Raw genomic sequence first — 25,645 nt, 5'->3', positions numbered from 1 at the left:
TATGGTATATGTCTTTCTCCAGCTAATTTATTTTGCAAAGCAAAATACTCTAGGTTGGTGTGTGGGTGTGTTTTAATACTTTCTAGTTTCTTAAGGTGAAAGTTCAAAAATCATTATTTTGAGGCCTTTCTGCTTTTCCAGTACAGGTCTTTTAGTACTATAAGTTTCTCTGTTAAGTACAACTTTTGCTAAGGTTCCACAGAAGAGGATCCTATCTTTCCTGTCCATCATACAAGGCCTTTGTCGTATTGTCATTGTCATTTTTTTAATCTGCTAAAATAAACTGTAAAGGCAGTGTCTGCAGGGATAAAGGAGAAAGTTTATACTCACAACTCCATTTCATATGCATTTTCCATACTTACACAAAGTGGGGAAGGAAGGTGCCACTTGTTTTGATTCAGGAAAATGTCTTTTTGACAAAGCCATCTTACTGATTACTTACTACAAACAATACTTTGCTTTTCTCACTGAAAAGACCTATCCAGTTAGTGCTCTCCAGTTAATATTAATGGAAAGGAAATAATAATAGTAGAAGGAAAACTAGTTTTATTTGAGATTTGCTGAAGCAGTATCTCTCTTTGCCTCAGAGCCTCTCATTTGTGCAGTCGTGAATAAAGGCTAAAGTGGCACACCAAAAAAAAAAAAAAAAAAAAATTAAAAAAAAAATTTTGGCACACCAAATTGCCCCTACTATTTAAATTTGTTTCTGAATAGCAAGTATATTACATTAAGTCATACCTTTAAATTTCAACCATTACATAGAAATCTGCTTTGACTCAGTTTTGGATAGTCTTATAGTGTTAGTATAAACCAACATCAGGGATCCACAGAAATAATAGTTAACCTTTATTAAACATGTTACCTTGTGTCAGAACTATGTTAAGGACTTTGCATGGAGTATCTTTTAATGGTAAGGTAAAACCTTGTGAGGTCTAAGCATTTTTATTCCCATTATACAGATAAGGAAACAGATTTGGAAAGTAACCAGTCTAAAGTCTCACAAGTAAGTAATAGAGAGGGAGGAGCTCCAACCCAGTCTCCAGTGGCTTTAAGCATGTTGTACACCTTTCTTCTTTTTTTTTTTTTTAAGATTTTATTTATTTATGAGATAAGAGAGAGAGGCAGAGACACAGGCAGAGGGAGAAGCAGGCTCCATGCAGGGAGCCCGACATGGGACCCGACCCGATCATGGGACTCCAGGATCACACCCCGGTCCGAAGGCAGGCGCCAAACCACTGAGCCACCCAGGGATCCCCTAGGATCCCCTACACCTTTCTTCTATATCCATATAGAATACCTTTGAAAGGACAGCCCGGGGTGGGGGCTCAGCGGTTTAGCGCCGCCTTCAGCCCAGGGCCTGATCCTGGTGACCTGGGATGGAGTCCTGCATCAGGCTCCATACATGGAGCCTGCTTCTCCCTCTGCCTCTCTCTCTCTCTCTCTCTCATGAATAAATAAATCTAAAAAAAAAATATGTTTGAAAGATCAGCTTGGCATGGACATGGAATGATATGGTTCTGAACATCTTGATTCAGAATATGGCTTGATGAGTTGACCAAACCAAGGTAAGTGGATAGTATAGTAGTTATGAAAATAAGTTTCTTCAAACATGTTGCTACTCTAAAATCAGAACTTTCCTTGAGAAAGGGCAAATACTGAATTGAAGGCAACATGGTGGTATAGAAAGAGAATAAGTTTAGATCTCCCTTGTGACTAAGCCACATTAAAAAAGTTATTTAATCTCTTTTAGCTTCAGACTTTTCATTTATTAAATGGAGATTTTCTCCTTCTAGGTTGGCTTAAAGATTAGAGATTTTGTGTATAGCAGTGCCGAACCCATAGTAGCTGGTCAGTAAAGAGGCTTGTTGTATTCGTTATTGTTAGAATCTGTTAATTCTCCATGAATGCAAACTTTTTTTGAGGCCTTAAGTTCATTTTCTAACATGACCCACTCCCCATCCATCGCCAAGATTAAGCCCTGTTCTTCTGATAAGTATTTGTATAGTACTGAGTTCCTTTCCTTTATAGCCGTTGTTTGACATTGTTTAATTATGTGGTTGATTTAGTATCTGCCTTCCCAGACTAGATGGTAAGGTCCATGCAATCAGAAGCTCTGTCTGATTTGGTTCACCTTTGTCTTCTGTGCACAGTGCCTGTCATATAGCAAGGCTTTAGTAAATGTTGAATGAAATGATTCTTAGTAGCATTACTAACTACCTCGAGACAATGATGTCTGTGTCCATTAAAGTAGTGATGCTTTCCTTGAATTACAGTACATGTCCTATGATTGGCATAAAATCGGTAATTTACCAGTCTTTTGTGGCCACATCTTGACATTATGCTGACTGAACTCCGTAGAAACAGAGCACAGTAACATATTTCATGGCAGCATTATTGTCTATTGTTTTCAGTTTGATCATGATCAAATTACCTTCATACTGCATATCTGCTATTGTGCAGAATTTAATTTCAACTTCTTGGTCACTTCAGTTTGCAAGAAATATTGTTTCATGACCCTCCTAGACTTTTAAGAAAGTAAAACTACCAGGTATCTCATGTCCCATCTTCAGTCTACCATCCATCTGAATATCATTTCATTTGGCTTCTCTTATAAGGGAGAAGATGTCAACCGGACACTAGAAGGTGGAAGAAAGCCTCTTCATTATGCAGCAGACTGTGGGCAGCTTGAAATCCTGGAATTTCTGCTGCTGAAAGGAGCAGATATTAATGTATGTAAAGAACATTGTCATTTTAGAAAAAAATTCCTGTTGTATGCATTGGGTCATTATATTATTTTACAAGTCTATAGAAAACAGTCTGAAATTATACCAAATTTCCTGTAACTTAGAAATATATAGTTGGGATTTTCTTTTTTTAAATAAGCAGAACAAACGTTTTAAAACTATGTATGGGTAGTAAATGGTTATCATGCAGTGGAGGATAGGACTCTGCAGTCATAGGATAAATCCAAACTGGAGTTTTGGACAAAGGTCAATAGGCAGATGGTCAAACAGGAGTAATTCTCTCCTGGCTCTCGCCTTTTATAGCTTTTCAGAGTTTTGGAAAAATGTTTAAGCAACCATGACAGCAAGTAAGATCCACTCTACACATTTCAGGGGGACACCGTGTCACCTGGCCCCATTGTGGCAGTCTTTTTACCTCTTCAGCGGCTAATTTCCATCTACTCTTCCCTTCCTGGACCTCACTGGCATCCCTACAGTATTGAGGACTTGGGGTTCAAAGTTAAATACTAGGCAACACAGTAAGTGTCAGAGCCAAGGTTTGAGCCAAGGCCAGAGTCCTGCGCCCTTTGCTTCACTGTGCCGGACAACCCAAGGAGACACTGCTATGGGCTTGGGCCTTGGCAGCTAAGTGGCTAGAAACTTGTAGCTGTGAAGCGATTTTGTATAACAAGGCAAATAGGGATACATTGATAGTTATCTAAATAAATCTAGAAAGAAGAAATGAAAAATAAAGTGGGTTTTTTTTTTTTTTATCTCCTTTCATAGGCTCCAGATAAACATCATATTACCCCTCTTCTGTCTGCTGTCTATGAAGGTCATGTCTCCTGTGTGAAATTGCTTCTGTCAAAGGTAAGGTCAATTGTTAATTTTTTTTTAGGTTTTTATTTAAAATTCCAGTTAACATACAGCATAATATTAATTTAAGGCATACAATACAGTGCATACAATACTTGCTTATAACACCTGCTGCTTATCACAACAAATGCACTCCCTCATCCCTATCACTTATTTTACCCATCTGCCCACCCTCCCTTCTGGTACCCATCAGTTTGTTCTCTGTAGTTAAGCGTCTTTTTCTTGGTTTGCCTCTTCCCCCTCACTCCCCTTTGCTCATTTGTTTTGTTTCTTGAATTCCACATATGAGTGAGATTGTATGGTATTTGTCTTTCTCTGACTCATTTCGCTTAGCATAATACTCTCTAACTCCATCTATGCTGTTGCAGATGGCAAGACTTCATTCTATTTTATGGCTGAGTAATATTCCAGCGTGTGTGTGCGCATGCACACCACTTCCTCCTTAGCCACTCATCATGGACACTTGTACTGCTTGCATAATTCAGCTATGGTAGATAATGCCACTGTAAACATTGGGGTGTGTATCCCTGTGAATTAGTGTTTTTGTATGCTTTAGGTAAATACCTAGTAGTGCAATTGATGAATAATAGGGTAGTTATATTTTTAACTTTTTGAGGAACCTCTGTACTGTTTTCCAGAGGGGCTGCACCAGTCTACATTCCTACTAACAGTGCTTCAGAGTTCTCCTTTCTCCACATCCTTGCCAACAGCTGTTGTTTCTTTTAGCCTTTCTGACAGGTGTGAGGTGTTACTTCATTGTAGTTTTGATTTGCATTTCCCTGATGATGGGTACTGTTAAATATCTTCTCATGTGTTAGTTGGCTATCTGGATATTTTCTTTGGAAAATTGTCAGCTCATGTCTTCTGTACATTTTTAGTTAGATTATTTGTTTTTTGAGGTTTAGGTTTTATAAGTTCTTTATCAGATAATGTCATTTGTAAATATCTTCTCCCATCCTATAGATTGCCTTTTAGTTTTGTTGCTGGTGTCCTTTGCTGTGCAGAAACTTTTTAATGTAGTCCCAATAGTTTATTTTTGCTTTTGTTTCCCTTGCCTCATTTCTAGACATTTCTAGAAAGTTGCTATGGCTGGTGTCAAAGAAGTTACTGCCTGTGTTCTCCTTTAGGATTTTTATGGTTTGAGGTCTCACATTTAAGTCTTTCATCCATTTTGAATTTATTTTTGTGAATGGTATAAGAAAGTAGTCCAGTTTCTTTCTTTTGCATGTTGCTGTCCAGTTTTTCTAACACCATTTGTTAAAAACACTATCTTTTTCCCTTTGGATATTCTTTTCTGCTTTGTCGCAGATTAATTGACCATATTGTTGTGGGTTCATTTCTGCATTTTCTTTTGTTTCATTGATCTGTGTGTCTATTTTGGAGCCAATATGGTACTGTTTTGGCTACTCCAACTCTGTAATATAACTTGAAGTCCAGAATTGTGGATGGATTCTTTGTTCAAGCTTTGTGAATAATGCTGTTGGTACTTTGACAGGAATTGCATTAAATATGCAGATTGCTCTGGGTAGTATAGACATTGTAACAATATTTGTTCTTCCAATCCATGAGCATGGGATGTCTTGTCATTTTGTTGTGTCATCTTCAATTTCTTTCATCAGTTTTATAGCTTCAAGATTTCTAGGTATCCTGTTGTTTTTGGTACTAAGTTGCTAATTTTTATTGTTTTTTCCATTACTCTGTTTAAGCTAGGTGTTTGGATGTCATTTAAATTGTGTGTGGCATCAGGGACAAAAAAAAATGGAGGCAATATTTAAAACCAAGGTTTAGAACAAGTGTTATTTTAAATAGCTGGTCCAAAAACTGTTACCAGTTCATAATGAGTAAAGAGTAGTTTGGGCTAGAATATAAATCATTCCAGTCTCCTTCATCAAAAATGTCTTGCTATGAAAAAACAAGTTAGCTGAACTAAGCATTATACTTAATGATGTAGAAAATGTTGTCCTGGACTACTAACAATTTGCAGACTGGTACCACATTCACAACACACTTTGAGTATCCCTACTATGGAATTTGTAAGTTTAATTTTCTGTAGCACATACTGAGTGAGATGATTAGAGGCAGTTTTCTGTAGATAAGTCATCTTGATATGCTTCAGGTCCTGGTAAGTTCTAATTTTCTAGTGTTAACTCTTAAATGGAGTTCAAATTCCAGTCTCAACAAACCAGTCAGTTGTAACCATTCTGGCTGTATGAGCTGGAACCTGCAAATGATGGAAGACAAGAAATCTTAATAAAATAAGGCACTAGTATTAATCCCAAGCGTATCATTTCATGGCATAATCTAGAAAATATTGTTTATAGCACTTTACTTGGGGTTTTAAAATAGAAGTCCTGCTAAAGAACGATACAGAAAGTAAATGAGTAAATGTATACAAAGCATTTTGCCACAGTTCCTGACATATAAATGTTCAATAAATGGTAGCTTTTATATTAACTAAGTCTGAAGAGAATTTTATGCTTCATAGGCTAACTCATTTAGGAAAGAAGGCTAGCACATTTGTCTATTACACTTTATTGATAATTTCTTAAAGAAACTATTCTGAAAGCAGTTAATTTAGGGTATCTAAAACTAGGAATTTTTTTACCCATAGCTGCATGTTAAGCACTTATTACTGAATTTCTTTAAGTGTGTGGTGGTCATTGGTTTGCGGTGGGTTTTTATTTTGGGAGGGGGGGTATATAGCAGTAGTAATTTTAGGTACTACACATTATACTGATATGAATGATGTGGTTCTGCCAAAGCCAAAACAAATGAAAGTATTATTCTTGGTCACTGTGATGAATCCAGAATCTGTGGTAAGTACCTTTGAAAACCACTGGATCACTTCATCCGGGAGAATATTTTTGCTTACCATTTTCAAAACTGGTTATCACAGGTTATAAGTATTGATTTACAGTTTGTTAGAAATTTGTGTAATTCCAGTATTTATTAGTTAGAACTCTTTATATTGTGTGTAACTAAACCCAGCTTCGATAGCTTAAACAGTAAAGAGATCTTGTTGACTCACATAACTACAGCTGAGGCACACAGCCTGACCCTGGGCTTATGCCGCATTACCAGGATCTGATTTCTATTTGCTTCTCAGCTCTGTTTCTCAGCATGGACTTAGTTCCCCTGACCTCAACCTATCTGCTATAAGTGTATAGTAAAAGAAACAGTAATAATACTGTCGTGTATATTTGAAAATAGTTGAGAGTAAATCTTTAAAGTTCTCATCCAAGAAAAAGCTATCTGAGGTGTGATAGATGTTAACTTTATTGTGATAATCATTGTGAGTATATATGTATCAAATCATTGTGGTCTGTACCTTAAACTAATACAAATGTTATATGTCAATTGTAGCCCAAAAAATAAATTCGTAAGTCAGAATAAAAGATAAAAGAACTTTTCCTCCCCTTTCTTTCTTTCCCTGATATTTTTCCACCCAGCTAAGGTTTTGTTCTCTGAAAATAAAAACCTCCATGGGATTCTTTTTAGCTTAGGCTCTGATCATTTATTAAATGAGATGCTCCCAAGCATGCTTTTTTTAGTCATATATCAGACTCTGTATTTCCTTCCAATAAGCCTCTCTTTCCTCACAGGACAAACAAAAAAGTTATTATTATGCTGGAGAAGTCCCAAAGCATGATGCTCCAGGTCATTGAAACGTGACTGTTAGATTCCATTATTTAAAGAATCTTCTGCCTTAATTTGCATGTGCATTAGGCCCTACTATGTTTTCTTAGAAGGGTCCCTGTAATTATGTACTCTGTTGCTACATTATTGGTTGTAAGTTGACTCTTAACTAGCTTATTTTTTTTTTGTTTTACTTGTGACTGTAATACTGCCCTTTTATTTGTGTCTGAGCCTTGATTTTTTGAAGTTAAGTGACATTCAGAGATGGCTCTGCTAATGGCAGATCAATTGTACCCATGCAGAGCTGTTATTTTAGATGAAAGGGTTTTACCTTTATGAAAGCAGCATAGTAAAATTTAGTTCTGCTTTCTCAAAATTACTTTGATTTTTTATTATTGCATAAGCTTATTTAATGGATACCCTATGGTTTTGTTAGCCAAATTTTTTTTTGGAAATTGATTGTACTCTTTCAGAAATCCTTAGTTGTTAAAACAAGGCTATTCCAGAGTATTTTTGTTGTTGTTGCAATCAATGTTTGTATTATGAAATCTGGTTCTACCTTTTATCAAAAGTTAGAATCCTTATGGATTATTATGAATTCATTTTAAAAATACTTAGTTTGAGAAGTTTACCAAATTGACATTTTTAATATATTATCCAGCTGGCATATCCGTAAGTATAGGAAAAAAAGCCAAAATAAACAAAGTTAAAAACTCAATATGATCACCACTAATGGTGGGGAGCCACAAAAACAAAAGAAAGAGGATTACTAGACTATTCAAAATCAAACTGCGCTTACTGGACATGTTTTTGTTTTGATTTTAATGCAATACAAGATGAAGTTTATGATACAAGTGGGAATTTAAAACATTTAATTTTTGATTGTCCACATAGAAAAGAAGAAACTAACATCTGTAGAGAACATAATATGTACTAAGCACTTTGCTTATATAATCGTCTTTAATTTCCGTCAACCCAAATACATAGGTATAGTCATCTCCATATTATGGATAAAGAAACAATTTGGCTTAGGGAGGCTAAGTATCTACCTATAGTCAAACAAAATATAATGGAATTGAGATTTGTTCCATGATTATGACTCAGAAGTACATGTTCGTTCTACTACTTAAGATTGCCTATCATAGAGTCAGGGACAGTTATGAGAAATAGGTTGTGTATATTTCTGTAGGTAAAAGTTATTTGGCCTAATTTTTTGAGTTAGCACTAATAATAAGAGATCAGTAATGTGGAACTTCCACTTCGAGATTGGGGTCTGAGCACATGCTATGGTATCCTACCCTTTTTTGCCTTCCTATGACAGGAAAGAGGTTTTTAAAATGAATCAGTATTTTCTTTGAAATATAAGAAGGGGTTCATTAGAGAAGAAATCTATTGAATCCTTGAGACACAGAAAGCAGAGGGGATGAGGTTGAAGAAGAAAACATTCCCTGAAATGAGCAAGAGAGTATTGTTAAAAAAAAGATAGGTGATCCAGGGCTGCTCCAAGCCTGAAAGTGGTCAGTACCCTGAGCAACAAACAAGTGAAGATTTGGATGCACTTCAGGAAGAAACAAATTAAACTCAAAGAGAAAAAGAGTGATCATAGTCAAGAAATTAGTATGTGACGGGCAGCCCGGGTGGCTCAGCGGTTTAGTGCCACCTTCAGCCCAGGGCGTGACCCCAGGGTCCCGGGATCGAGTCCCACATCAGGCTCCCTGCATGGAGCCTGCTTCTCCCTCTGCCTATGTCTCTGCCTCTCTCTATCTCATGAATAAATAAAATCATTTTTTTAAAAAAAAAAGAAAAATTAGTATATGAATCTAAAGAAATATTAAAATACGAAACAGCGCAGCCTGGGTGGCTCAGCGGGCATGATCCTGGAGGCCTGGGATCGAGTCCCACATCGGGCTCCCTGCATGGAGCCTGCTTCTCCCTCTGCCTGTGTGTGTGTGTGTGTGTGTGTGTGTGCGCGCGTGCGCGTGTGTGTCTCATGAATAAATGTTTTAAAATAAAATACAAAATAATAACATTTAAAAAACAAGCTACTATAGAATTATTAAATAATAATTAGATCCATCTTATAAGATGGAAGGCAAGTGATCAAAGGAGTACATGTAAAACATTGCATAAAACTGGGGAGAAGAAACAAGGGAAAGGACACAGATAAAACAGGTTAGAATACAGGCTCAAGAAGCATCCTGGGAAATGTAGCAGAGGAAGAAAAGGCCTAAGCAAAACTGTGAAACAGACATCTATGTAGAGAAGTGGTGACCAAACAGCAGTCAATAAAAAGACCAAGCCTAATTGACTTCAGCCTGTTTTTATCAAAGCAAAAGAGACTAAGTATGTATCATTTGAATTGTAGTTTTCTCAGTTGAATAAGGGTTTTTGTTTGTTTTTTGCCCTAAAAGAAATCTCAACCAAGAAATTTCAATAATAAAAGGAATGTTTAAAAGGTGATACAAAAATATGCTATAGTCCAGAGGTTGGCACACTTTTTCTTAAAGGGTCGTGTATAACTGTAGGCCGTGTGGTTGCTGGCATAACTTTGCCACTGTAGCTCTAAAGCTTCCATAGACAAACTAGAACAAATACCGAAATTTGTATGGAATCATACACACACACACAAAAAAAAAAACCTGAATAGCCAAGGCAGTTTTGAGAAAGACCAAAGCTGGAGGCATCACAACCCCTGATTTCAAGATACATACTATAAAGCTATAATGAATGAAACAGTATGGTAACTAGCCAAAAATACACACATTCTGTTTGGCGGAACAGAATAGAGCCTGGAAACAAACCTGTGTTTAATATGGTCAATAAATCTGTGAGAGAGGAGACAAGAATATACGAGGAGGAAAAGAAAGTGTCTTCAATAAATGTTGAATGTTGCCTGAGTGAAAAATAAATGTTGCTGAGTAAAGTGCACAATTACAAACAAAAGAGTAAAATTGGACCACTTTCTTATATAAACTCACCTGAAATAAAATTCCCAGAAAAAAAAAACCATAGTAATCTGACATTGACCTTAGCAACATTTATTGTGAAATATTAAGTGAAATCAGAGAAAGACAAATACCATATGATTTCACTTATATGTGGAATCTAAAAAGGATAAACCCATAATTACAGAGAACAAACTGATGGTTGTCAGAGGAGAGGGGATAGGAGGATGGGCAAAATGGGTGAATGGGAGTATAGGCTTCAAGTATGGAATGCACAAGTCACAGTGATAAAAGGTACAGCATAGAAATAGAGTCTGTGGCATTGTAATAGGGTTTTATGATGACAGGTGGTAGCTATACTTGCAGTGAGCGAACCATAACATATAGGGTTGTCTAATTGCTATGTTGTATACCTGAAACTAATGTCACATTGTGTATCAACTATAATTTAAAAAGCTGACATAGGACAGAAATAAATAAGCATTGCTGAGTTCCTGTAAAACTTTACTTAAAAAACAAGCATCTTGGTCACAGTTTGCAGACTCCTGTTTTAGCTCATGAATAGTTTAGAATTTATAGCGCATCATTTTAAACCTCTAGCCCTAGTGGGAAGATATCCTTCCTAAATGATGGTTGAGAATGTATCTGTCATTGTGGATGCTTTTATTCATCTGTGCTATTGCTTATTTGTTGAAAAGTTTTATTATCAATTAATGCAGCTGAACAAGAGCTTATAGAACAGTGATCTGGAATTTTCATTATTACTGAACTAATCTTATATGCCTGAATAATAGCATCATTTCATAAATACATTATTTAGAAGAGTTAATCATGAAGTGATACTCTCTTGAATTATATTATTATTAGCCAGTGGACTTTTAAGTCCAGAATTCATTTCTTTTTCACAGCTATGTATTTTTTGGTATACACATAATTTGATACCTTAAATCTAGTTTGCCTGATTGAAGATACAATTCTCTGAAAGAAGTTTGTCTATAGCATTAATACACTATCATGTTAGACATTTCCTATAATATTGTTATGATACATAGTTCTGACATATCATTTCTATATTGATACTTATTAGAATTCCTTATAATTTATGTAATGCCTTATAATTTATGTAATTGGTAACTGGATTTTAAGAAGTATCCTTTCTTCCTAATCCTAAGGAAAAGCACTCCTAAATAAACCAGTGTGGGGAAAAGGGAAATATTTAAATGTTTACTTCTGTTCCTCTTTTAAAGGATGTTAAGGAACATAGGTAGATAACCTGTGCCATCTACTCTGGTATGTGTTCATATTCTGTCCCCATATAGGTATATACTGCTATTAAAAATGACCACTCGACTTCCTGTGAGAACAAGAATTCTTTTAAGTAAATAGAAAAAGTTGTACCCTAGCATGTGAGAATGAAAATCTTGTGAATTTGAAAATTTAATCCAACTTCTAAAACATGGCAATTACTGTTTTCCTAGATTACAAACCTATAGCATGCTTAAATTGTTATTATACACTGTCATTTGTTATTAGTGATGTTTAACACAGTCAGCTATACATGAGAGGAACAAATCCAAAGAAACTTGGGCTTTGTTTTCCATTATTTCTCTGCTTCACTCTGTGTCAAAGAAGCTGTCTCCTTAGCAAGTGTTATAACCGTACGACAAAGTAGTAGGTGACCACTGATTGTGCAACACTAATTGTAGTGATTCATAGCTCTTTCACACAACTGTAAGACGTCTGCTCCTCTTTGAGTAGAATAAATGAATGAGCAACAGCAAAAAAGGCTTATTCAGCTATCTCTTCTTATAAAAAGAAAGTCAAACTATTAATGTTTTATATATAATTGCTCTAAAGAGTAAAAAATACTTTAAAAAATCAGTTTAAGAAACTTTAGAAGACCATCTTTTATATAACATTGATGTTTTTGCTAAACATGTTTGTGTTGTTTTAAAAAATCAAGCAGCCAATTAATGATAAAAACTGAATACCCCTCTCAAATACCAGCATCGTCAAATTCTCAGCGTCTGTGGTAGATTTTGCCGATTGAACTGAGATTCCAATGTATAAGATCCAAAGATTGTAAGTTACCTTGTCAGCATCAACAAGTATGTGCTTGCAAGTAGAATGATTTTTCACACTCCTAATTCCTCCCTGCCCCCCCCCCAGTAAAACCTAGACAGTTTTACATCCTCTCAAGTGCAGATTTTATCATAGCTCGGAACCCCAATACATAGGCAAGTCTGGTTTTAAAACTTTTTAGGACAGGTGACCCTCCAAGAACTCAGCAGTGCCTTTCTCACCTACTTTCAGAAGGAACTGCATTGCCAGAATTCATACAGCCACCAATCTTATCACCTAAATAATGAAGAAACCAGTTCTTACACTGTTTAAATGTTTCCCAAATCTCATACATAGATATGCCCATTGTAAGCTTGTTGTTTTTACCCATTTAGATCTTTGAGTCTGGAGTCATAATTAAATAGTTTTTGTCAGAGACATATACTGGCAGCTTTGGTGCCACATTCCCCCACTCCCCAGTTTAGTTCTTAGTTCTGCTTAATAGCTTTGTGGTTTTGAGCAAGTTCCTTAACATGTAAGCCTAATAAGCTTTCTTTTCTGCAGCACAGAGCCAGTATAATAGTTCCCTCTCATCCAGAGTTTGCTTTTCACAGTTGCAGTTACTGTCGGTCATCCACAGTCTAGATTCAGATGATCCTCCTCCTGACTATCCTCAGAAGGTCAGCAGTAGCCTGATGCTGCATGGCCATGCCTACGTCATTCACCTCACTGCATCTCATCGCATAGGCATTTTATCATCTCACATCACCACATTTTACAGCTAACTCTTCCTTTCACCTGAACACTTAGAGGCCACTGTAGGGTTATTAATTGGCCTAATTTCCTATTGTGTCTCGGAATAGGGAGACTTGGATAAGAGGGAGAGAGAGAGGGAAATAGCCAGTGGAACAACCAGAATACATAGATCATGTATCGATTAAGTTCACCATCTTATGTGGGCACAACTCATGGGCGCCCAGAACAATTACAGTAAGAACAAAGATAAATGATCACAAATCACCAAAATATAGAAGTATGAAATACTGTAAGAATTACCCAAATGTGACACAGAGACATGAAATAAGCAAATGCTATTGGAAAAATGGCACTGATAGACTTGTTTGATCCAGGGTTCCCACAAACCTTCAATATGTTTACAATAACAACAACAACAAACAAACCAGTATCCATGAAGCACCGGTAAAGCGAACCACATCAAAATGAGGTATGCCTATACTTGATTTATAGCACAAAAGCAGCCATAAACAATATGGTCCCCCCCAAAAAAAAAAAAGAGAGAGAGAGAGGACTGTGTTCTAGTAAAACTTTATCAAAACTACGTCTGACACTTAATAGAAACTTTACAAACATTGAAGAGACTTAGGGAAGTGGTTATCTTTGAAAATGTTTTTAGCTTGAATGTATTCCAACAGATGACACGTTATATACAAAATCGTATAAGGTTCTTCATTTTCCTGGAGGAGACACAAAAATGTTGAAAATACCTAAGGTTAATAAATTCTAGAATCTGAGTCTCATCCTAATGTTTTTAGGGGGAAGTCCATAGGTCATTTTTAACAAAAATCATGGAACACAAGATGTAGAGTGAGAAGGCTCTAGTTTCTTTAACCTGCTGACTGATTTTGGGCAAGTTTCTTACCCTCTCTGAGCTTAAGTTAAATCTCTGTTAAAAAGAGATAACAGTGCCTACTTTACAGGGCTGCTATGATGATAAAACGAGAGGACATATCTGTAGTATTGGGTTAAACACTCAAAACTGCTATAAAATTTAAGAAACCTAACATTTACTGTGTTGAGTATTGCATTAGATTCTATTGGGTACCCAGAAATATTCTTTATTGTGTCTTCTGTATCAGTATGTAAGTTAAATGCGCTGTTAAATCCTGTAATAGTAAATAACATTATACAACATGTGTAAATGTAGGTATTTGAATTACTTTTCTAGTGTTACTGTTTTTAGTAGACTCCAAAATGGAATTGTGTAAGTTCTATGCTAATAGCAATATTCAAATGTATATTCAAACAATTGAAAATTCCCAGGTTCTGAGCATTTTATCCTACTGCCATAGAACTATAAACAAATGACCCCAAATCATGAGATAATAGAGTACTTAATGAGCAGTTTCTCAGGATTGTTCTAGAATATGTATGAATTGATTCAAAATAAATATTTTATGGTATTTTTTTTAAGATTTTACTTATTTGGGAGTGAGAGAGAGCACAAGCCAGGGGAGAGGCAGAGAGAGAGGGAGAAGCAGACTCCCCACTGAACAGGGAGCCCGACATGGGACTCCATCCCAGGACCCTAGGATCATGACCTGAGCCGAAGGCAGATACTTAATCTACTGAGCCACCCAGGCGCCCCTGCAGTATTCTTTAAAACAGTGATTTGGGGTACGCCTGGGTGGCTCAGTGATTGAGCGTTTGCCTTCTGCCCCAGGAGTGATCCTGGAGACCCGGGATCGAGTCCCACATCGGGCTCCCTGCATGGAGCCTGCTTCTCCCTCTGCCTGTGTCTCTGCCTCTCTCTCTCTCTCTCTATATATATATATATATACCTCTCATGAATAAATAAAATCTTTAAAAAAAAAAAAAAACATAGTGCTTTGGTATGTGTATACACAAAATGGTAGAAAAGATAGGCCCTACATTAAAAGGAAAAACTAAGGGTAGGATTGATGTTACTAATACTCATTTGCATTGTGACCCACATGTAAATTTTTGTTGAGCATCTGCTATATACCAGGCATCATCCTAGGTGTTAAAAGTACAGAGATGAATATAGTAAGACCCCTGCCCTCAGGGAACCCAGCCTAATTTGGAGGAGAGGTCTTTTAACATCAATTCAGACTATGGTAAGTGCATTAAGAGAACTGGAGTTCAGCTATAACATAAATTCCTACTATAGTGATTTAAACAAAAAAGTGATTCAGCAGAGGTCTGAGGTGTGCAACCCAAGGCTGGGCAGCTGGATGTGCTGTGTCATCAACATCCCACACTCCCTTCTCTATCTTCCCCAGGGCTCATTGTTACAATGACTGCTGAACCACCAGGCATTGTGTCTGTGTTTTGGGGTAGGAACAAGAGCAAAGAGCTAAGGACTGTGTCCTCCTGGGACTTTACTGAAAAAGGAAAGCCCTCCATGGGAAACGCTAAATTTGTGTCAGATGGCCAGCTGTAGCTCTATGGCAGTCTGCAGATTCAATTTCTTTTCAACCTCTGTAGTAGAGGAAAGCAAACTCTAGTCTAACGGAGGGAGACAAATACATAAAACAAGCACATTAAAGTGTTATGATGGCTGTGGCACACAGTAGGAATTTGAAGGAAAAGGTCAGGTATGGCCCTGGTGGGTCAAGGAGATAATGTTATAAGTAAGGATGCCATTACAACCTCAGGCACAATTCATAAAGCAGTTGTAATATAATTCATAAAGCAATTGACACTTGAGCTGAATCTTTGAAACTTGTGTCCAGGAATCTAATAGAGAATTAAGGTATCATTCTAAACAGAAGCAATAATGTTAGAAAAGTCACAGGGACAAAGAGAGACCATGATGCATTAAGGTAAGGTTTAAAAAAAAAAAAAACAATAGAGCTACAAAATACACTAGGAAGAAATAGGACTAAATAGGTAAATAGTGAGATTATGCCTTGTTTGTGATACTATTTATCTTTGTTCTCTTCTGTGAGGATGCCAGTAAGGTTTTTTGGTAGTTGGCTAGTATGATCAGACTTGGATTTTAACAAACATCACCCAAATTGATGTATGGAATCTGAATTGAAATGGTGTAAGAAGTGAAAAAAGATAAGAGATTATTGAATTAGGATCTCTATGTAAAAATCCCGAGCTAAGAGAGTAGTGGTAGTAAGGACAGCTGAAAAAATGTTAAGAATAGTCTGGTCTAAAAACCTGGTAACTGATTATGCGGGAAGTAAACAAGAAAAACTGCATGGTGTCTGCACATTTCTTGGAAGATGTTAGTATTCTTTACCATGATAGAAAATGCTGAAAAAGGAGCAAGTTTGTAGGAAAGATTATGGTGGAAACAAATGTAAAGGTGAGCCAGCCTGAGGCAGACAATGAGGTCAGTAACATGGGAAAAGGGATCTACATCCTTAAATGACCTTACAAGGTAATTTAACCTTAATACTCTTACTTAGCACTAGACTATTTGAGAGAATAATTAAAATGTACATAATACCCAAAATAATCTACTAAGTCAGTGTAATCTCTATCAAAATTCCAGTGGCATTTTCACAGATACAAAAGAAACAATTTCCAACTTCGTATGTAGAACCACAAAAGACTCCAAATAGCCAAAGCGGTCTTGAGAAAGAAAAACAAAGCTGGAGGCATTGTGCTTCATAATTTCAAAACCTATTACAAAACTTACAGTAATTAAGACAGTAATGTGTTAGCATAAAAACAGACACACAGATCAATAGAACAGAATAGAGTGCCCAAAAATAAACCCACCATATATGGACAACTAATTTACAACACAGGAGCCAAGAATATAGTCTCTTCAATAAATGCTGTTGGGGAAATTGGACAACCACATGTAAAAGAATGAAACTGGACAACTATCTTAACCCTACACAAAAATCTAAAAATGGATTAAGGACCTGAACATAAGACCTGAAAATCATAACGTTCCTAGAAAAAGAACATAGAGGTTAAGCTCCTTAACATCTATGTCAGCAGTGGGTTTTTTTGGATTTGACATCAGAAGCAAAGACAGAAAAGCAAAAAATAAATAGGTGGGACTATATCAAACAGTACAGCAAAGAAGATTAACAAAATGAAAAGACAGTCAATGGAATAAGAAAATATATGCAAATTAATGTATATAAGAGGTTAATATCCAAAATATATAAAGAACTGCAACTCAATAGAAGAAAAAACCCATCTGATTAAAATATAGGTAGAGGACCCGAACATTTTTCCAAAGACGACATACAGATGGCCAACAGGTACATGTAAAGGTGCTTCACTGATTGCCAGGGAAATGCAAATCAAAACCACAATGAAAGATCACTTCTCACTTGTTACAATGGCTATCATCAAAAAGACAAGACATAACTAATGTTGGTGAGGATATAAAGAAAAGGAAATCTTCGCATACTATTAGGATTTAAATTGGTGTAACCACTATGGAAAACACTATAGAGTCTCCTCAAAAAAATTAAAAAACAGACCTTCCATTTGATCCAGCAGTTCTACTTCTGGATATTTATCTGAAGGAAATGAGTGTGGAGGTTCCTCAAAGAGTTAAAAATAGACCTGCCCTACGACCCAGCAGTTGCACTGCTGGGGATTTACCCCAAAGTTACAGATGCTGTGAAACGCTGGGACATCTGCACCCCGATGATTATAGCGGCAATGTCCACAATAGCCAAACTGTGGAAGGAGCCTCGGTGTCCATTGAAAGATGATGGATAAAGAAGATGTGGTTTATGTATACAATGGAATATTACTCAGCCATTAGAAACGACAAATACCCACCATTTGCTTCAACGTGGATGGAACTGGAGGGTATTATGCTGACTCAAATAAGTCAATCAGAGAAGGATAAACATATGGTCTCATTCATTTGGGGAATATAAAAAATAGTGAAAGAGAATAAAGGGGAAAGGAGAAAAATGAGTGGGAAATATCAGAAAGGGAGATAGAACATGAGAGACTCCTAACTCTGGGAAAGGAACAAGGGAAAGTGAAAGGGGAGGTGGGCGGGGGGTGGGGGTGACTGGGTGACGGGCACTGCGGCGGTCACTTGATGGGATGAGCACTGGGTGTTATTCTATATGTTGGCAAATTGAACACCAATAAAAAATAAATTTTAAAAAAGTGAATGAAATGAGATCACCATCTTGAAAAGATATCTGCAATCCCCATGTTCCTTACCGCATTATTGACAATAGCCAGGACATGCTAACAAACCTGAGTGTCTATCGACAATTAAATGGATAAAGAAAATGTGTATAATACACATTCATGTGTGTGTGCGCACAGGAATATTATTCAGCCATTAAAAAAAAAGAAATTCGCATTTGCAAATTTGCTGACATTTGCAACAACATAGATGGACCTTCAGGGCATTATATTAAATGAAATAAGTCAGAGACCAATACTATATAATGTCACTTATATGTGGAATCTTTATACACACACATATGTAAAGTGAACAGGTTGCTGGTTGCCAAAAGTGGGGGGTGTTGGGGAATGGGCAAAATAAGTGAAGGTACAGACTTAACAGTTGAAAGATAAAAAAAAAAAGTCCTGGGGATGTAATATACACTGTGGTGACTTAAAAGGCATAAAAAAGAATCAAAACAGTTCTCACAGAACACAATAAAAGCTCATCTTGACAAAATAGAAAAGCTGGCAAGTTTTAAGAGAAAGTATACAGTAGAGACATGAAATACTGTCCGAACTGATGGAACAAGAAATAATAGGCTTAATTAACTGTACTTTAAATGTATAAAGAAACAAACTGGTATTTTAAATATATGAAGAAATGAGATAGTCTGGTGGTGAGTTAAAGCCTCATCCTTGTAGCAGGAAGTAAGAAGATAACATCTAAAATTAATATTGCAAATACTAACGTGAATATATTATAAGCTATGAAAATAATCACCAGAATTAAAAACAAGTGATTAAAAATGGTTTCCTCAAGGAAAGGGTGAAGTGAAATATACTTACTGTAAGTTTGTTAGGAACTGCATCAAATACCAAAAAATCATTTTAATATTCTTATCCACATTGACAAAACTGGTTCCTCTTTTTCAGAAATGGTTTGACTTTGTTTGGATTTATTCTTAAGTATTTTATTCTTTTTGGTGCTATTTTAAATGGAATTGTTTTCTCCATTTCATTTTTGAACCATGAATATTGAACCTTTTGGATCTTATGAAATGCACCTCTTTGTAGTAATACTGGTTTTTTTTTTTAAGTTTCTGTCGATATATAGTCTCTCTAGTTCTAGGGTTAGTCATTTATTTTTAAAAGATTTAAAACAAAAGAGTAGACAAACACTAAAATGTTAACAAAAGTACTTGCTCTATAGAATTATGAGTTTTATGGATTTTTTTGTGTGTATTTTGAGTTCTGTGATTAAAATTAGATTAAAAAGTGACTTCTATAAATCAGCCAGATTTTTGTTGTTCTTGCAAATGGCAGAAATTGACTCTAACAGGTAGAAAAGGGAATTTTTGAAGGTATTGGACTAGTCATAGAACCAACAGGACAGCTAGAGAATCAGGCTCAGAAGGAACAGGAGCTGTGGCACCTTCAGGACTCCAGGTAGCAGAAACTCCTCAACTGTCTTATCTGGGTCATGCCACAGAAATACATGAACTCTGAATTTTTTATTCTCCCTCTCTCGATCTCTCCCATCAAGATTCAGAATCCAGAAGTGAAAGTTGAGTCTGGGTCAAATAAATGTTTGACACTTGGTGAAGAAAATCCACCAAGTTATATAGGTTATATATAGGCCCAGGACTCCAGACAGTAGGGACAAAACATTCACCCAAAATCAAATTAGGAAGAATGCTGTTACCAAAAGAAAGAAAACAAATTCTGGCAGCTAACAAGCAAGAGGTAGATGTTCACTAAAATATTTAACTTCTTGTTAGTGCAGAATTATTGTTTTAATGCTAGTCATAAAAGCAGCTATCAGGTAAGAAATGGTTTTAAATACAGTGATCCCAGTTATTGTCCCACAACCTGTAGAGGACTTCCCACACTGAAGTTCTCCCTCATAGACTTCTCTCCCACTTGACTGTGAGTTCCATGGGTTCCATGAAGCAGTCAAATTCAATTAGAAAATGAGGAAATAGAGATTTTTTTATAATCCTATTGAAGAGGACTTTGTAATCATTTAACACTTCCTAGGATGTCATCCTCTTGGTTTACTTAATCAACTTGTATTTATTCATCAAGACTCAGCACAAGCACCGTCTAATTTGAGAAGCCTTTCTCCCTTACAATCCTCCTATCACATCCTAACAGACGTCTCATCCACATGCAGAACACATTATTCTCATCCACCGCTGTCATAATGGTTCCTTTGTCTGTCTCCCACACTAGCCAGACTGGCAGGCTGTCTTGTTCTTAGATTCTCCAACTCCTTACACAGTGTCTACACATTCACTAAAGACTTGTTGAATGAATGAATCTGCCAGAGCACAGGTGTAAGTCCAGCATGTGTAAAGGCATGACACATGGTATTTGAGAATGGTGAGAAGTTCCACAGGATCAGAGCAGAGAGAGGTTAATGAAAGAAGAGACTGCTAAGTTTGACTACAGCTGGTCTTTAAAGGACCATCTCCATTAAGTTTAGAGAGTTCTGTAGGCCTTAGAAGAACCGTGGAGTTTGGCAAGGGGAGGAGGGCGGGACACTAGAGGCTGTTTGGTGGCTAAACATCAGTTGGGACTGGAACTAGCCAGGAGAACCCTCAGGTGTTGGAATATTGGAGTCTCTGGGAGTTTTAAAAAGGTCCAGACCTGGTTTGGGAGCAAATTCACCTCCCAGGTTCTAGGCACTTTTTAGGTGCTGGGAACACAGTAGCAAAGTAATACAGAGGAGATGCTCCCCTGGAGCTTTGTTCTAGTAAACACAAATAAAACCAACGGACGCAAAGGTGTATATACACTTTCTCAAAACTGAAACACCATGTTGCAGGTAAAATATTCCAGAATCGCACTGTCCAGGTAAAGCTTTGGAATATAGGCTGGAGAGGACTTCCAAAGAATACAGAAGGGAACCTCCTGTTATAGCCCACATAGCAAACATTTACTGCTCAGTTTTTGTACATAGAATGACCAGTATTATACAGTATTCTTAAGGAATTTGTCTTAAATGGTTTGTAAGCTCTGAATTTTAGAAATATGTGTATAGATAGTATTTATGCACTCTCCACAGGGTATTGCAAAGGAATAATTGTCACAGTAATGCTTTCTTCTTTGGCAAAAGTAATTTTCTCCGTTTTATATTTACACATTGGGATAATCTTTTCTAAAGCTTAATGAATGCGTGATAGTATAAATGAAAGGCAATCATTGCCCACATTATTGGCAAGTTGTATTTGTAGCTTACAGTTTCTAGTACCTGAAAAATAATCTGACATTTTTACAACTTAGTCTACAACCTTGCCAAATGCTTGGGGTTCTGTTTTTGTTTTCATTAGAAGGGATTCCATTAGTATAGGGATGATTGATTCTTGACATACACATTGGCCTGGGCAGGTGATGGAGTCTCCACGTTCATGGTGGACTCATTCAGTATTAACGGCTGTTTCCTCTCTTCCCAGGGTGCTGATAAGACCGTGAAAGGTCCAGATGGACTAACTGCCTTTGAAGCCACTGACAACCAGGCAATCAAAGCTCTTCTTCAGTGATGGACGGATGGGCTGACAGCTCTGGAAGAAGGGCTCTCCTGTGGCCTCACACTGCTGCCTGTCTGTCTGTCACTCTATCTGCCAGCTTCTTCAGCTAAATACTTTAAGAGGGGTGAGGGGAGAGAGAAATTCATAACAAATCAGACTACCAGAAAAAACAATGTTTGGGAAGAGAGGAAAACAGGGTGATCAGGCTTTTACTCGGATTCCTGATCAAGTCAGCCTCTTTTCCATTTCCAACAAAATCTACAGCTTATGCCCAAGGGAGAGCAAAGACAAAACCTACCAGTACCATTTGACCCTTTCAGCTCCCTAGCTAGTTTATTCATTAGATCGTGTCGAGGGTCTGATTCTACCAAGACCAACTCTCCGTGTGGGGTAGCCCTAACTGTGCAAGCAGCATTGGCTGCTGGGACCTAACTCCGGGTGCTGAGATAAGCAATCAGCTCTAGCCTTCTGCCTTAAGATGCACTCTACTGGGGGCCTCCTGGCGTAGTTAAGAGCGCTGCCCGTGGTCGGCGACCAAATCTTCCCTCAGCAACTTTCAGCTTTACGGAAGAGCTCAGTTAAGGTGAGGGGGGCACACTCCTAAATTGCTGGATGACTCAACTTTGGATTTCCTCTCCCCTTTCACATGGATTTCATGTATCTTTAGATAAAACTGACGAGTTTTATTTATAAAATCTGAAATTTTGGAAGCCTAAAGGAGAAATCATTCCAGTGTGCATATTTTTTTCTCCTCCGGATTCAGATGTTTATATAACATTGAAACACTTTCAAACTTCTGCTGGTAGTAAAAGGGGATTTAAACATAGACTCATAGCCATAGCCTGTTAGTATCCCATAGAGAACAGTTGTCTTAGTACCTATGGATTTTCTTCATTTGCTCTTTGAATGGATTGATCTCGGTTATGTTTGGAGAATCAAGGAACATTCTTTGGAAATCCTCCCTCAGACCCACCTAGGATGCTAATTATTTACTGCACCAAAGCTATCACTGGGGTGAGATTTACAATCTGGACAAATTGAGCCCTGGCCCTTCAAAAATATGCTCATTACCAGGTTTCCCCATGTTATTGGATAGGCTTCTGCTGAACATACGCCAGCCCACCTGCATAATATATTTTTGTTTCTTTTCTAAACCATGCATCACATTGAGTGTGACACTTTCAAAATGTATTCTGTGTTCTTAAAATATAGTGCCCTAAAATGGGTGTTATGACCTGCAGGAAATATTTAGATACACGTTCAAATGTTTATTTCATGAGCAGTACGAGAAAACAGATACCCTTAAATTTGCTATTTTGCATTTAAAATATCGATTCCTTTGATTTGCCATCCATAAAAGCTTGCTAAAAATAGGGTTTTTCCTTAGCCAAATCACGCAATAATTGAATGTACCTCAAATTTTTAAAGGGGAGGGGGGTTGGGTTAGGGGCTTGTATTCAGATCATGGATAACAAAGAATTGATGATTTTTTAAGGCAATGTAGCATTAAAGCAGGGTTAAACTAGTATCAAAAATAATAGCCAGCTAATAACAAATCTTAATCAGTTGCCGATTGGTTTATTAGGGTGTGGGTTTATGCGTGCGTGCCAGGGTGTGTGTGTGTGTGTGTGTGTGTGTGTGTGGTTCCCCCCATGAACCTTTTTTTTTTTTAATCATGTGGCTTTTTGCTTACAACTAGCCTAACCCTGTAATTTTCCTGCATCCAAGAAAACAATCACAAACAAAATGATTTAAATACTTTGATATATATGGCTAATTCTGCTGTCTTAATGCAGCTTATTAGAGTTGGATTAGAAGTCAGTAAACAGTACTTTATTACATCACTGAACAGAAACAGAGCTATCCTCATTGAAGACGGAGGGCACTTTATCAGTCTGTACGTTGGTAGCAACAAGGTGTTTTGATACGTTTGTTTTCACCTCTTGGCATAATGCTTTTGAAAAGGCTTGGATTTTACCCTCTATGGTTTTTACCTTTACTTTCAAACTGTTGTGTTGTATTTGGCTATTGCAGAAAGTGCACGGTCTTATCATTCCTAAACCTGGTCTGCTTTCTACAGTCACCTGGTGTAAAAACCTCGTGATTCTTTGTACAGTTCATCCTGCTGTTCTTGTAATGCAGTAGAGGCTACTTCGCCTTCCCTCTTCTTTCTCAGCCATTTTGTAAGCCCCATAATTATGGAGCGATTGCTTGAGAAAATAACATAAACATAGAATAGACTGGCCAAGATGGTTTACAAGTTCCTTTTTTTTTTTAAACTAGGTTATTTATAATGTATTTCTGAACCACTTGGCAGAGAAATTTCACAACACTTAATGTTCATTTTTTGAGTAAAAGAAGCTAAAAACATGTCTGCTTTTGGTACTACATGCGTTTAGTGAAAGGTAAATAAGTTTTGTTCTCCACTGAATATTTAACATCTCAGAAAAAATCTTGCATGTTCTGTAGTTTTGTATTAAGTCAGTCATTTTGTATGCACTATATCAAGTAAAAACAGGTGGTTTACCTGTTTACGTTAGTATACTAACAAAGTCTCCCCCCCTCCCCCTTGCAGCTTCAGACTGGTATCTCTAGACTTAGAGTTCAAACACAGCACCTGAGGATACCCAAGTAGCTCTTCTATGCATAGTTCACCTTCTCCACCCAGTGGGGCACAGAGGAGAGTAGGTGGGTACAGGGTGTACAAGCTGCAAGTAAGGCCCTTTATTCATTGATTTCTTTCCCCCAATTAATGGATCTTTAATCTGTATGTACCGACTTTTTTTCTCTGAAAACTTCAACTGAGCTGCTCTTTACTTCCATGCAATATTGTATACTCGATTGTGTATAGAAGAAGCTGGTGAGAGTGCCCTCCTACATAAGCAATTGCAGTGTTTTGCATGCAAAATTTTAAGAATTTAAATCGTCCTGATTCTATTTTGTAAATGGAGAAAAACAATCATATCTTTCTAAGCAGTAATGGAGGAAGACTAGTGCTTTGTGCATTTTGATATATTTGAGTTTCATTTTTTCCATAATGTAATACTTTTGACACAATTGAGTTTCTCATATTATCCTAGTTCATGTACATCCGAATGCTAAATAATACTGTGTTTAAGTTTTGTGTTGCAAGAACAAATGGAATAAACTTGAATTGTGCTACAAGGAATGTGTCAGCAGCTTTTCCTCCCTCGGCTCTTGCGGCCTTCCTTTCCAAACCCTCTTCTCTACAGCTGTACCCATCCTGTGATTGACTCCAACTTTGGATTCAGCCAAATTTCCCCTCCCACCCTACTTCTAGAAAAAAATAAATGAAAAGAAAATAAGACATAGGAAAGATTTAATTGAAATAAACTGTACCTCTATTCGTCTGGAAGGTTTGTTTTTGTATTAGTCCCCCATTACAGATTGTTTTCACTTAGAAATGTTTAGTGATCCTGGTCTTCTAAACACAAGGGCTAGCTAACCAGCATATGCTGGAGCATTCGGATTGGAGTAGGTGTTAAGGAAAACAGGGTCACGGTCAGCCGCTCAGACCTCGCATGTGCTCACTGAAGTTGCTGCACATCCGTGAGGTTCACATTTGCTAAACTTAACTTGATCATGTGTGCTTTTTTAGAGTGTACTTTTCAGAACGAATATTCTGATTTAAAATTAAATCACTTTGAACCTCAAAATCTGAACAAGATTATATGCAGTTTGATTCTATTGTAGTCTTGTCAACAACCTAGGACTTTTGTGTATTTTTCTTTTGAAATGGTCTATGAATAAAAAACTACATGCAGATGCTCAATAGAATATAGCAAAAGCTATCATTCGGAACCTTTGTGTTGCTTACTGAGGTTTAAGTGTGGGGTAGCATGTGGGTGTAGGTGTGAGTGTTGACAGGAGATTTTTTGATCGATGAAACTTTCATTTTAAGAATTGGGGTCTATCCGGGGCAGTGGCTCAGTCAGTAAGCATTTGACTCTTGACTTCCGCTCAGGTCAGCGTCTCA

General features: G+C 37.0%; 1 protein-coding gene across 1 annotated transcript in view; it reads left to right on the top strand.

Annotated features, from left to right (window-relative positions):
- Positions 1-24,813, top strand: part of MTPN (myotrophin) — a 56,084-nt gene extending 31,271 nt beyond the window's left edge. The window contains exons 2-4 of the mRNA XM_072777350.1: positions 2,616-2,729; positions 3,510-3,593; positions 21,574-24,813. Coding sequence (XP_072633451.1) covers positions 2,616-2,729; positions 3,510-3,593; positions 21,574-21,660 — 285 coding nt within the window. The 3' untranslated portion in view covers positions 21,661-24,813. The remainder of the gene's footprint in view (positions 1-2,615; positions 2,730-3,509; positions 3,594-21,573) is intronic.
- The last annotated feature ends 832 nt before the right edge of the window (positions 24,814-25,645 follow it).

The sequence above is a fragment of the Canis lupus genome, chromosome 15 (assembly GCF_048164855.1).
Source record: "Canis lupus baileyi chromosome 15, mCanLup2.hap1, whole genome shotgun sequence".
NCBI classification, from domain to species: Eukaryota; Metazoa; Chordata; class Mammalia; order Carnivora; family Canidae; genus Canis; species Canis lupus.
The sequence above is the reverse complement of the archived record's forward strand: the minus strand, read 5'-3'. Positions and strand labels throughout refer to the sequence as shown.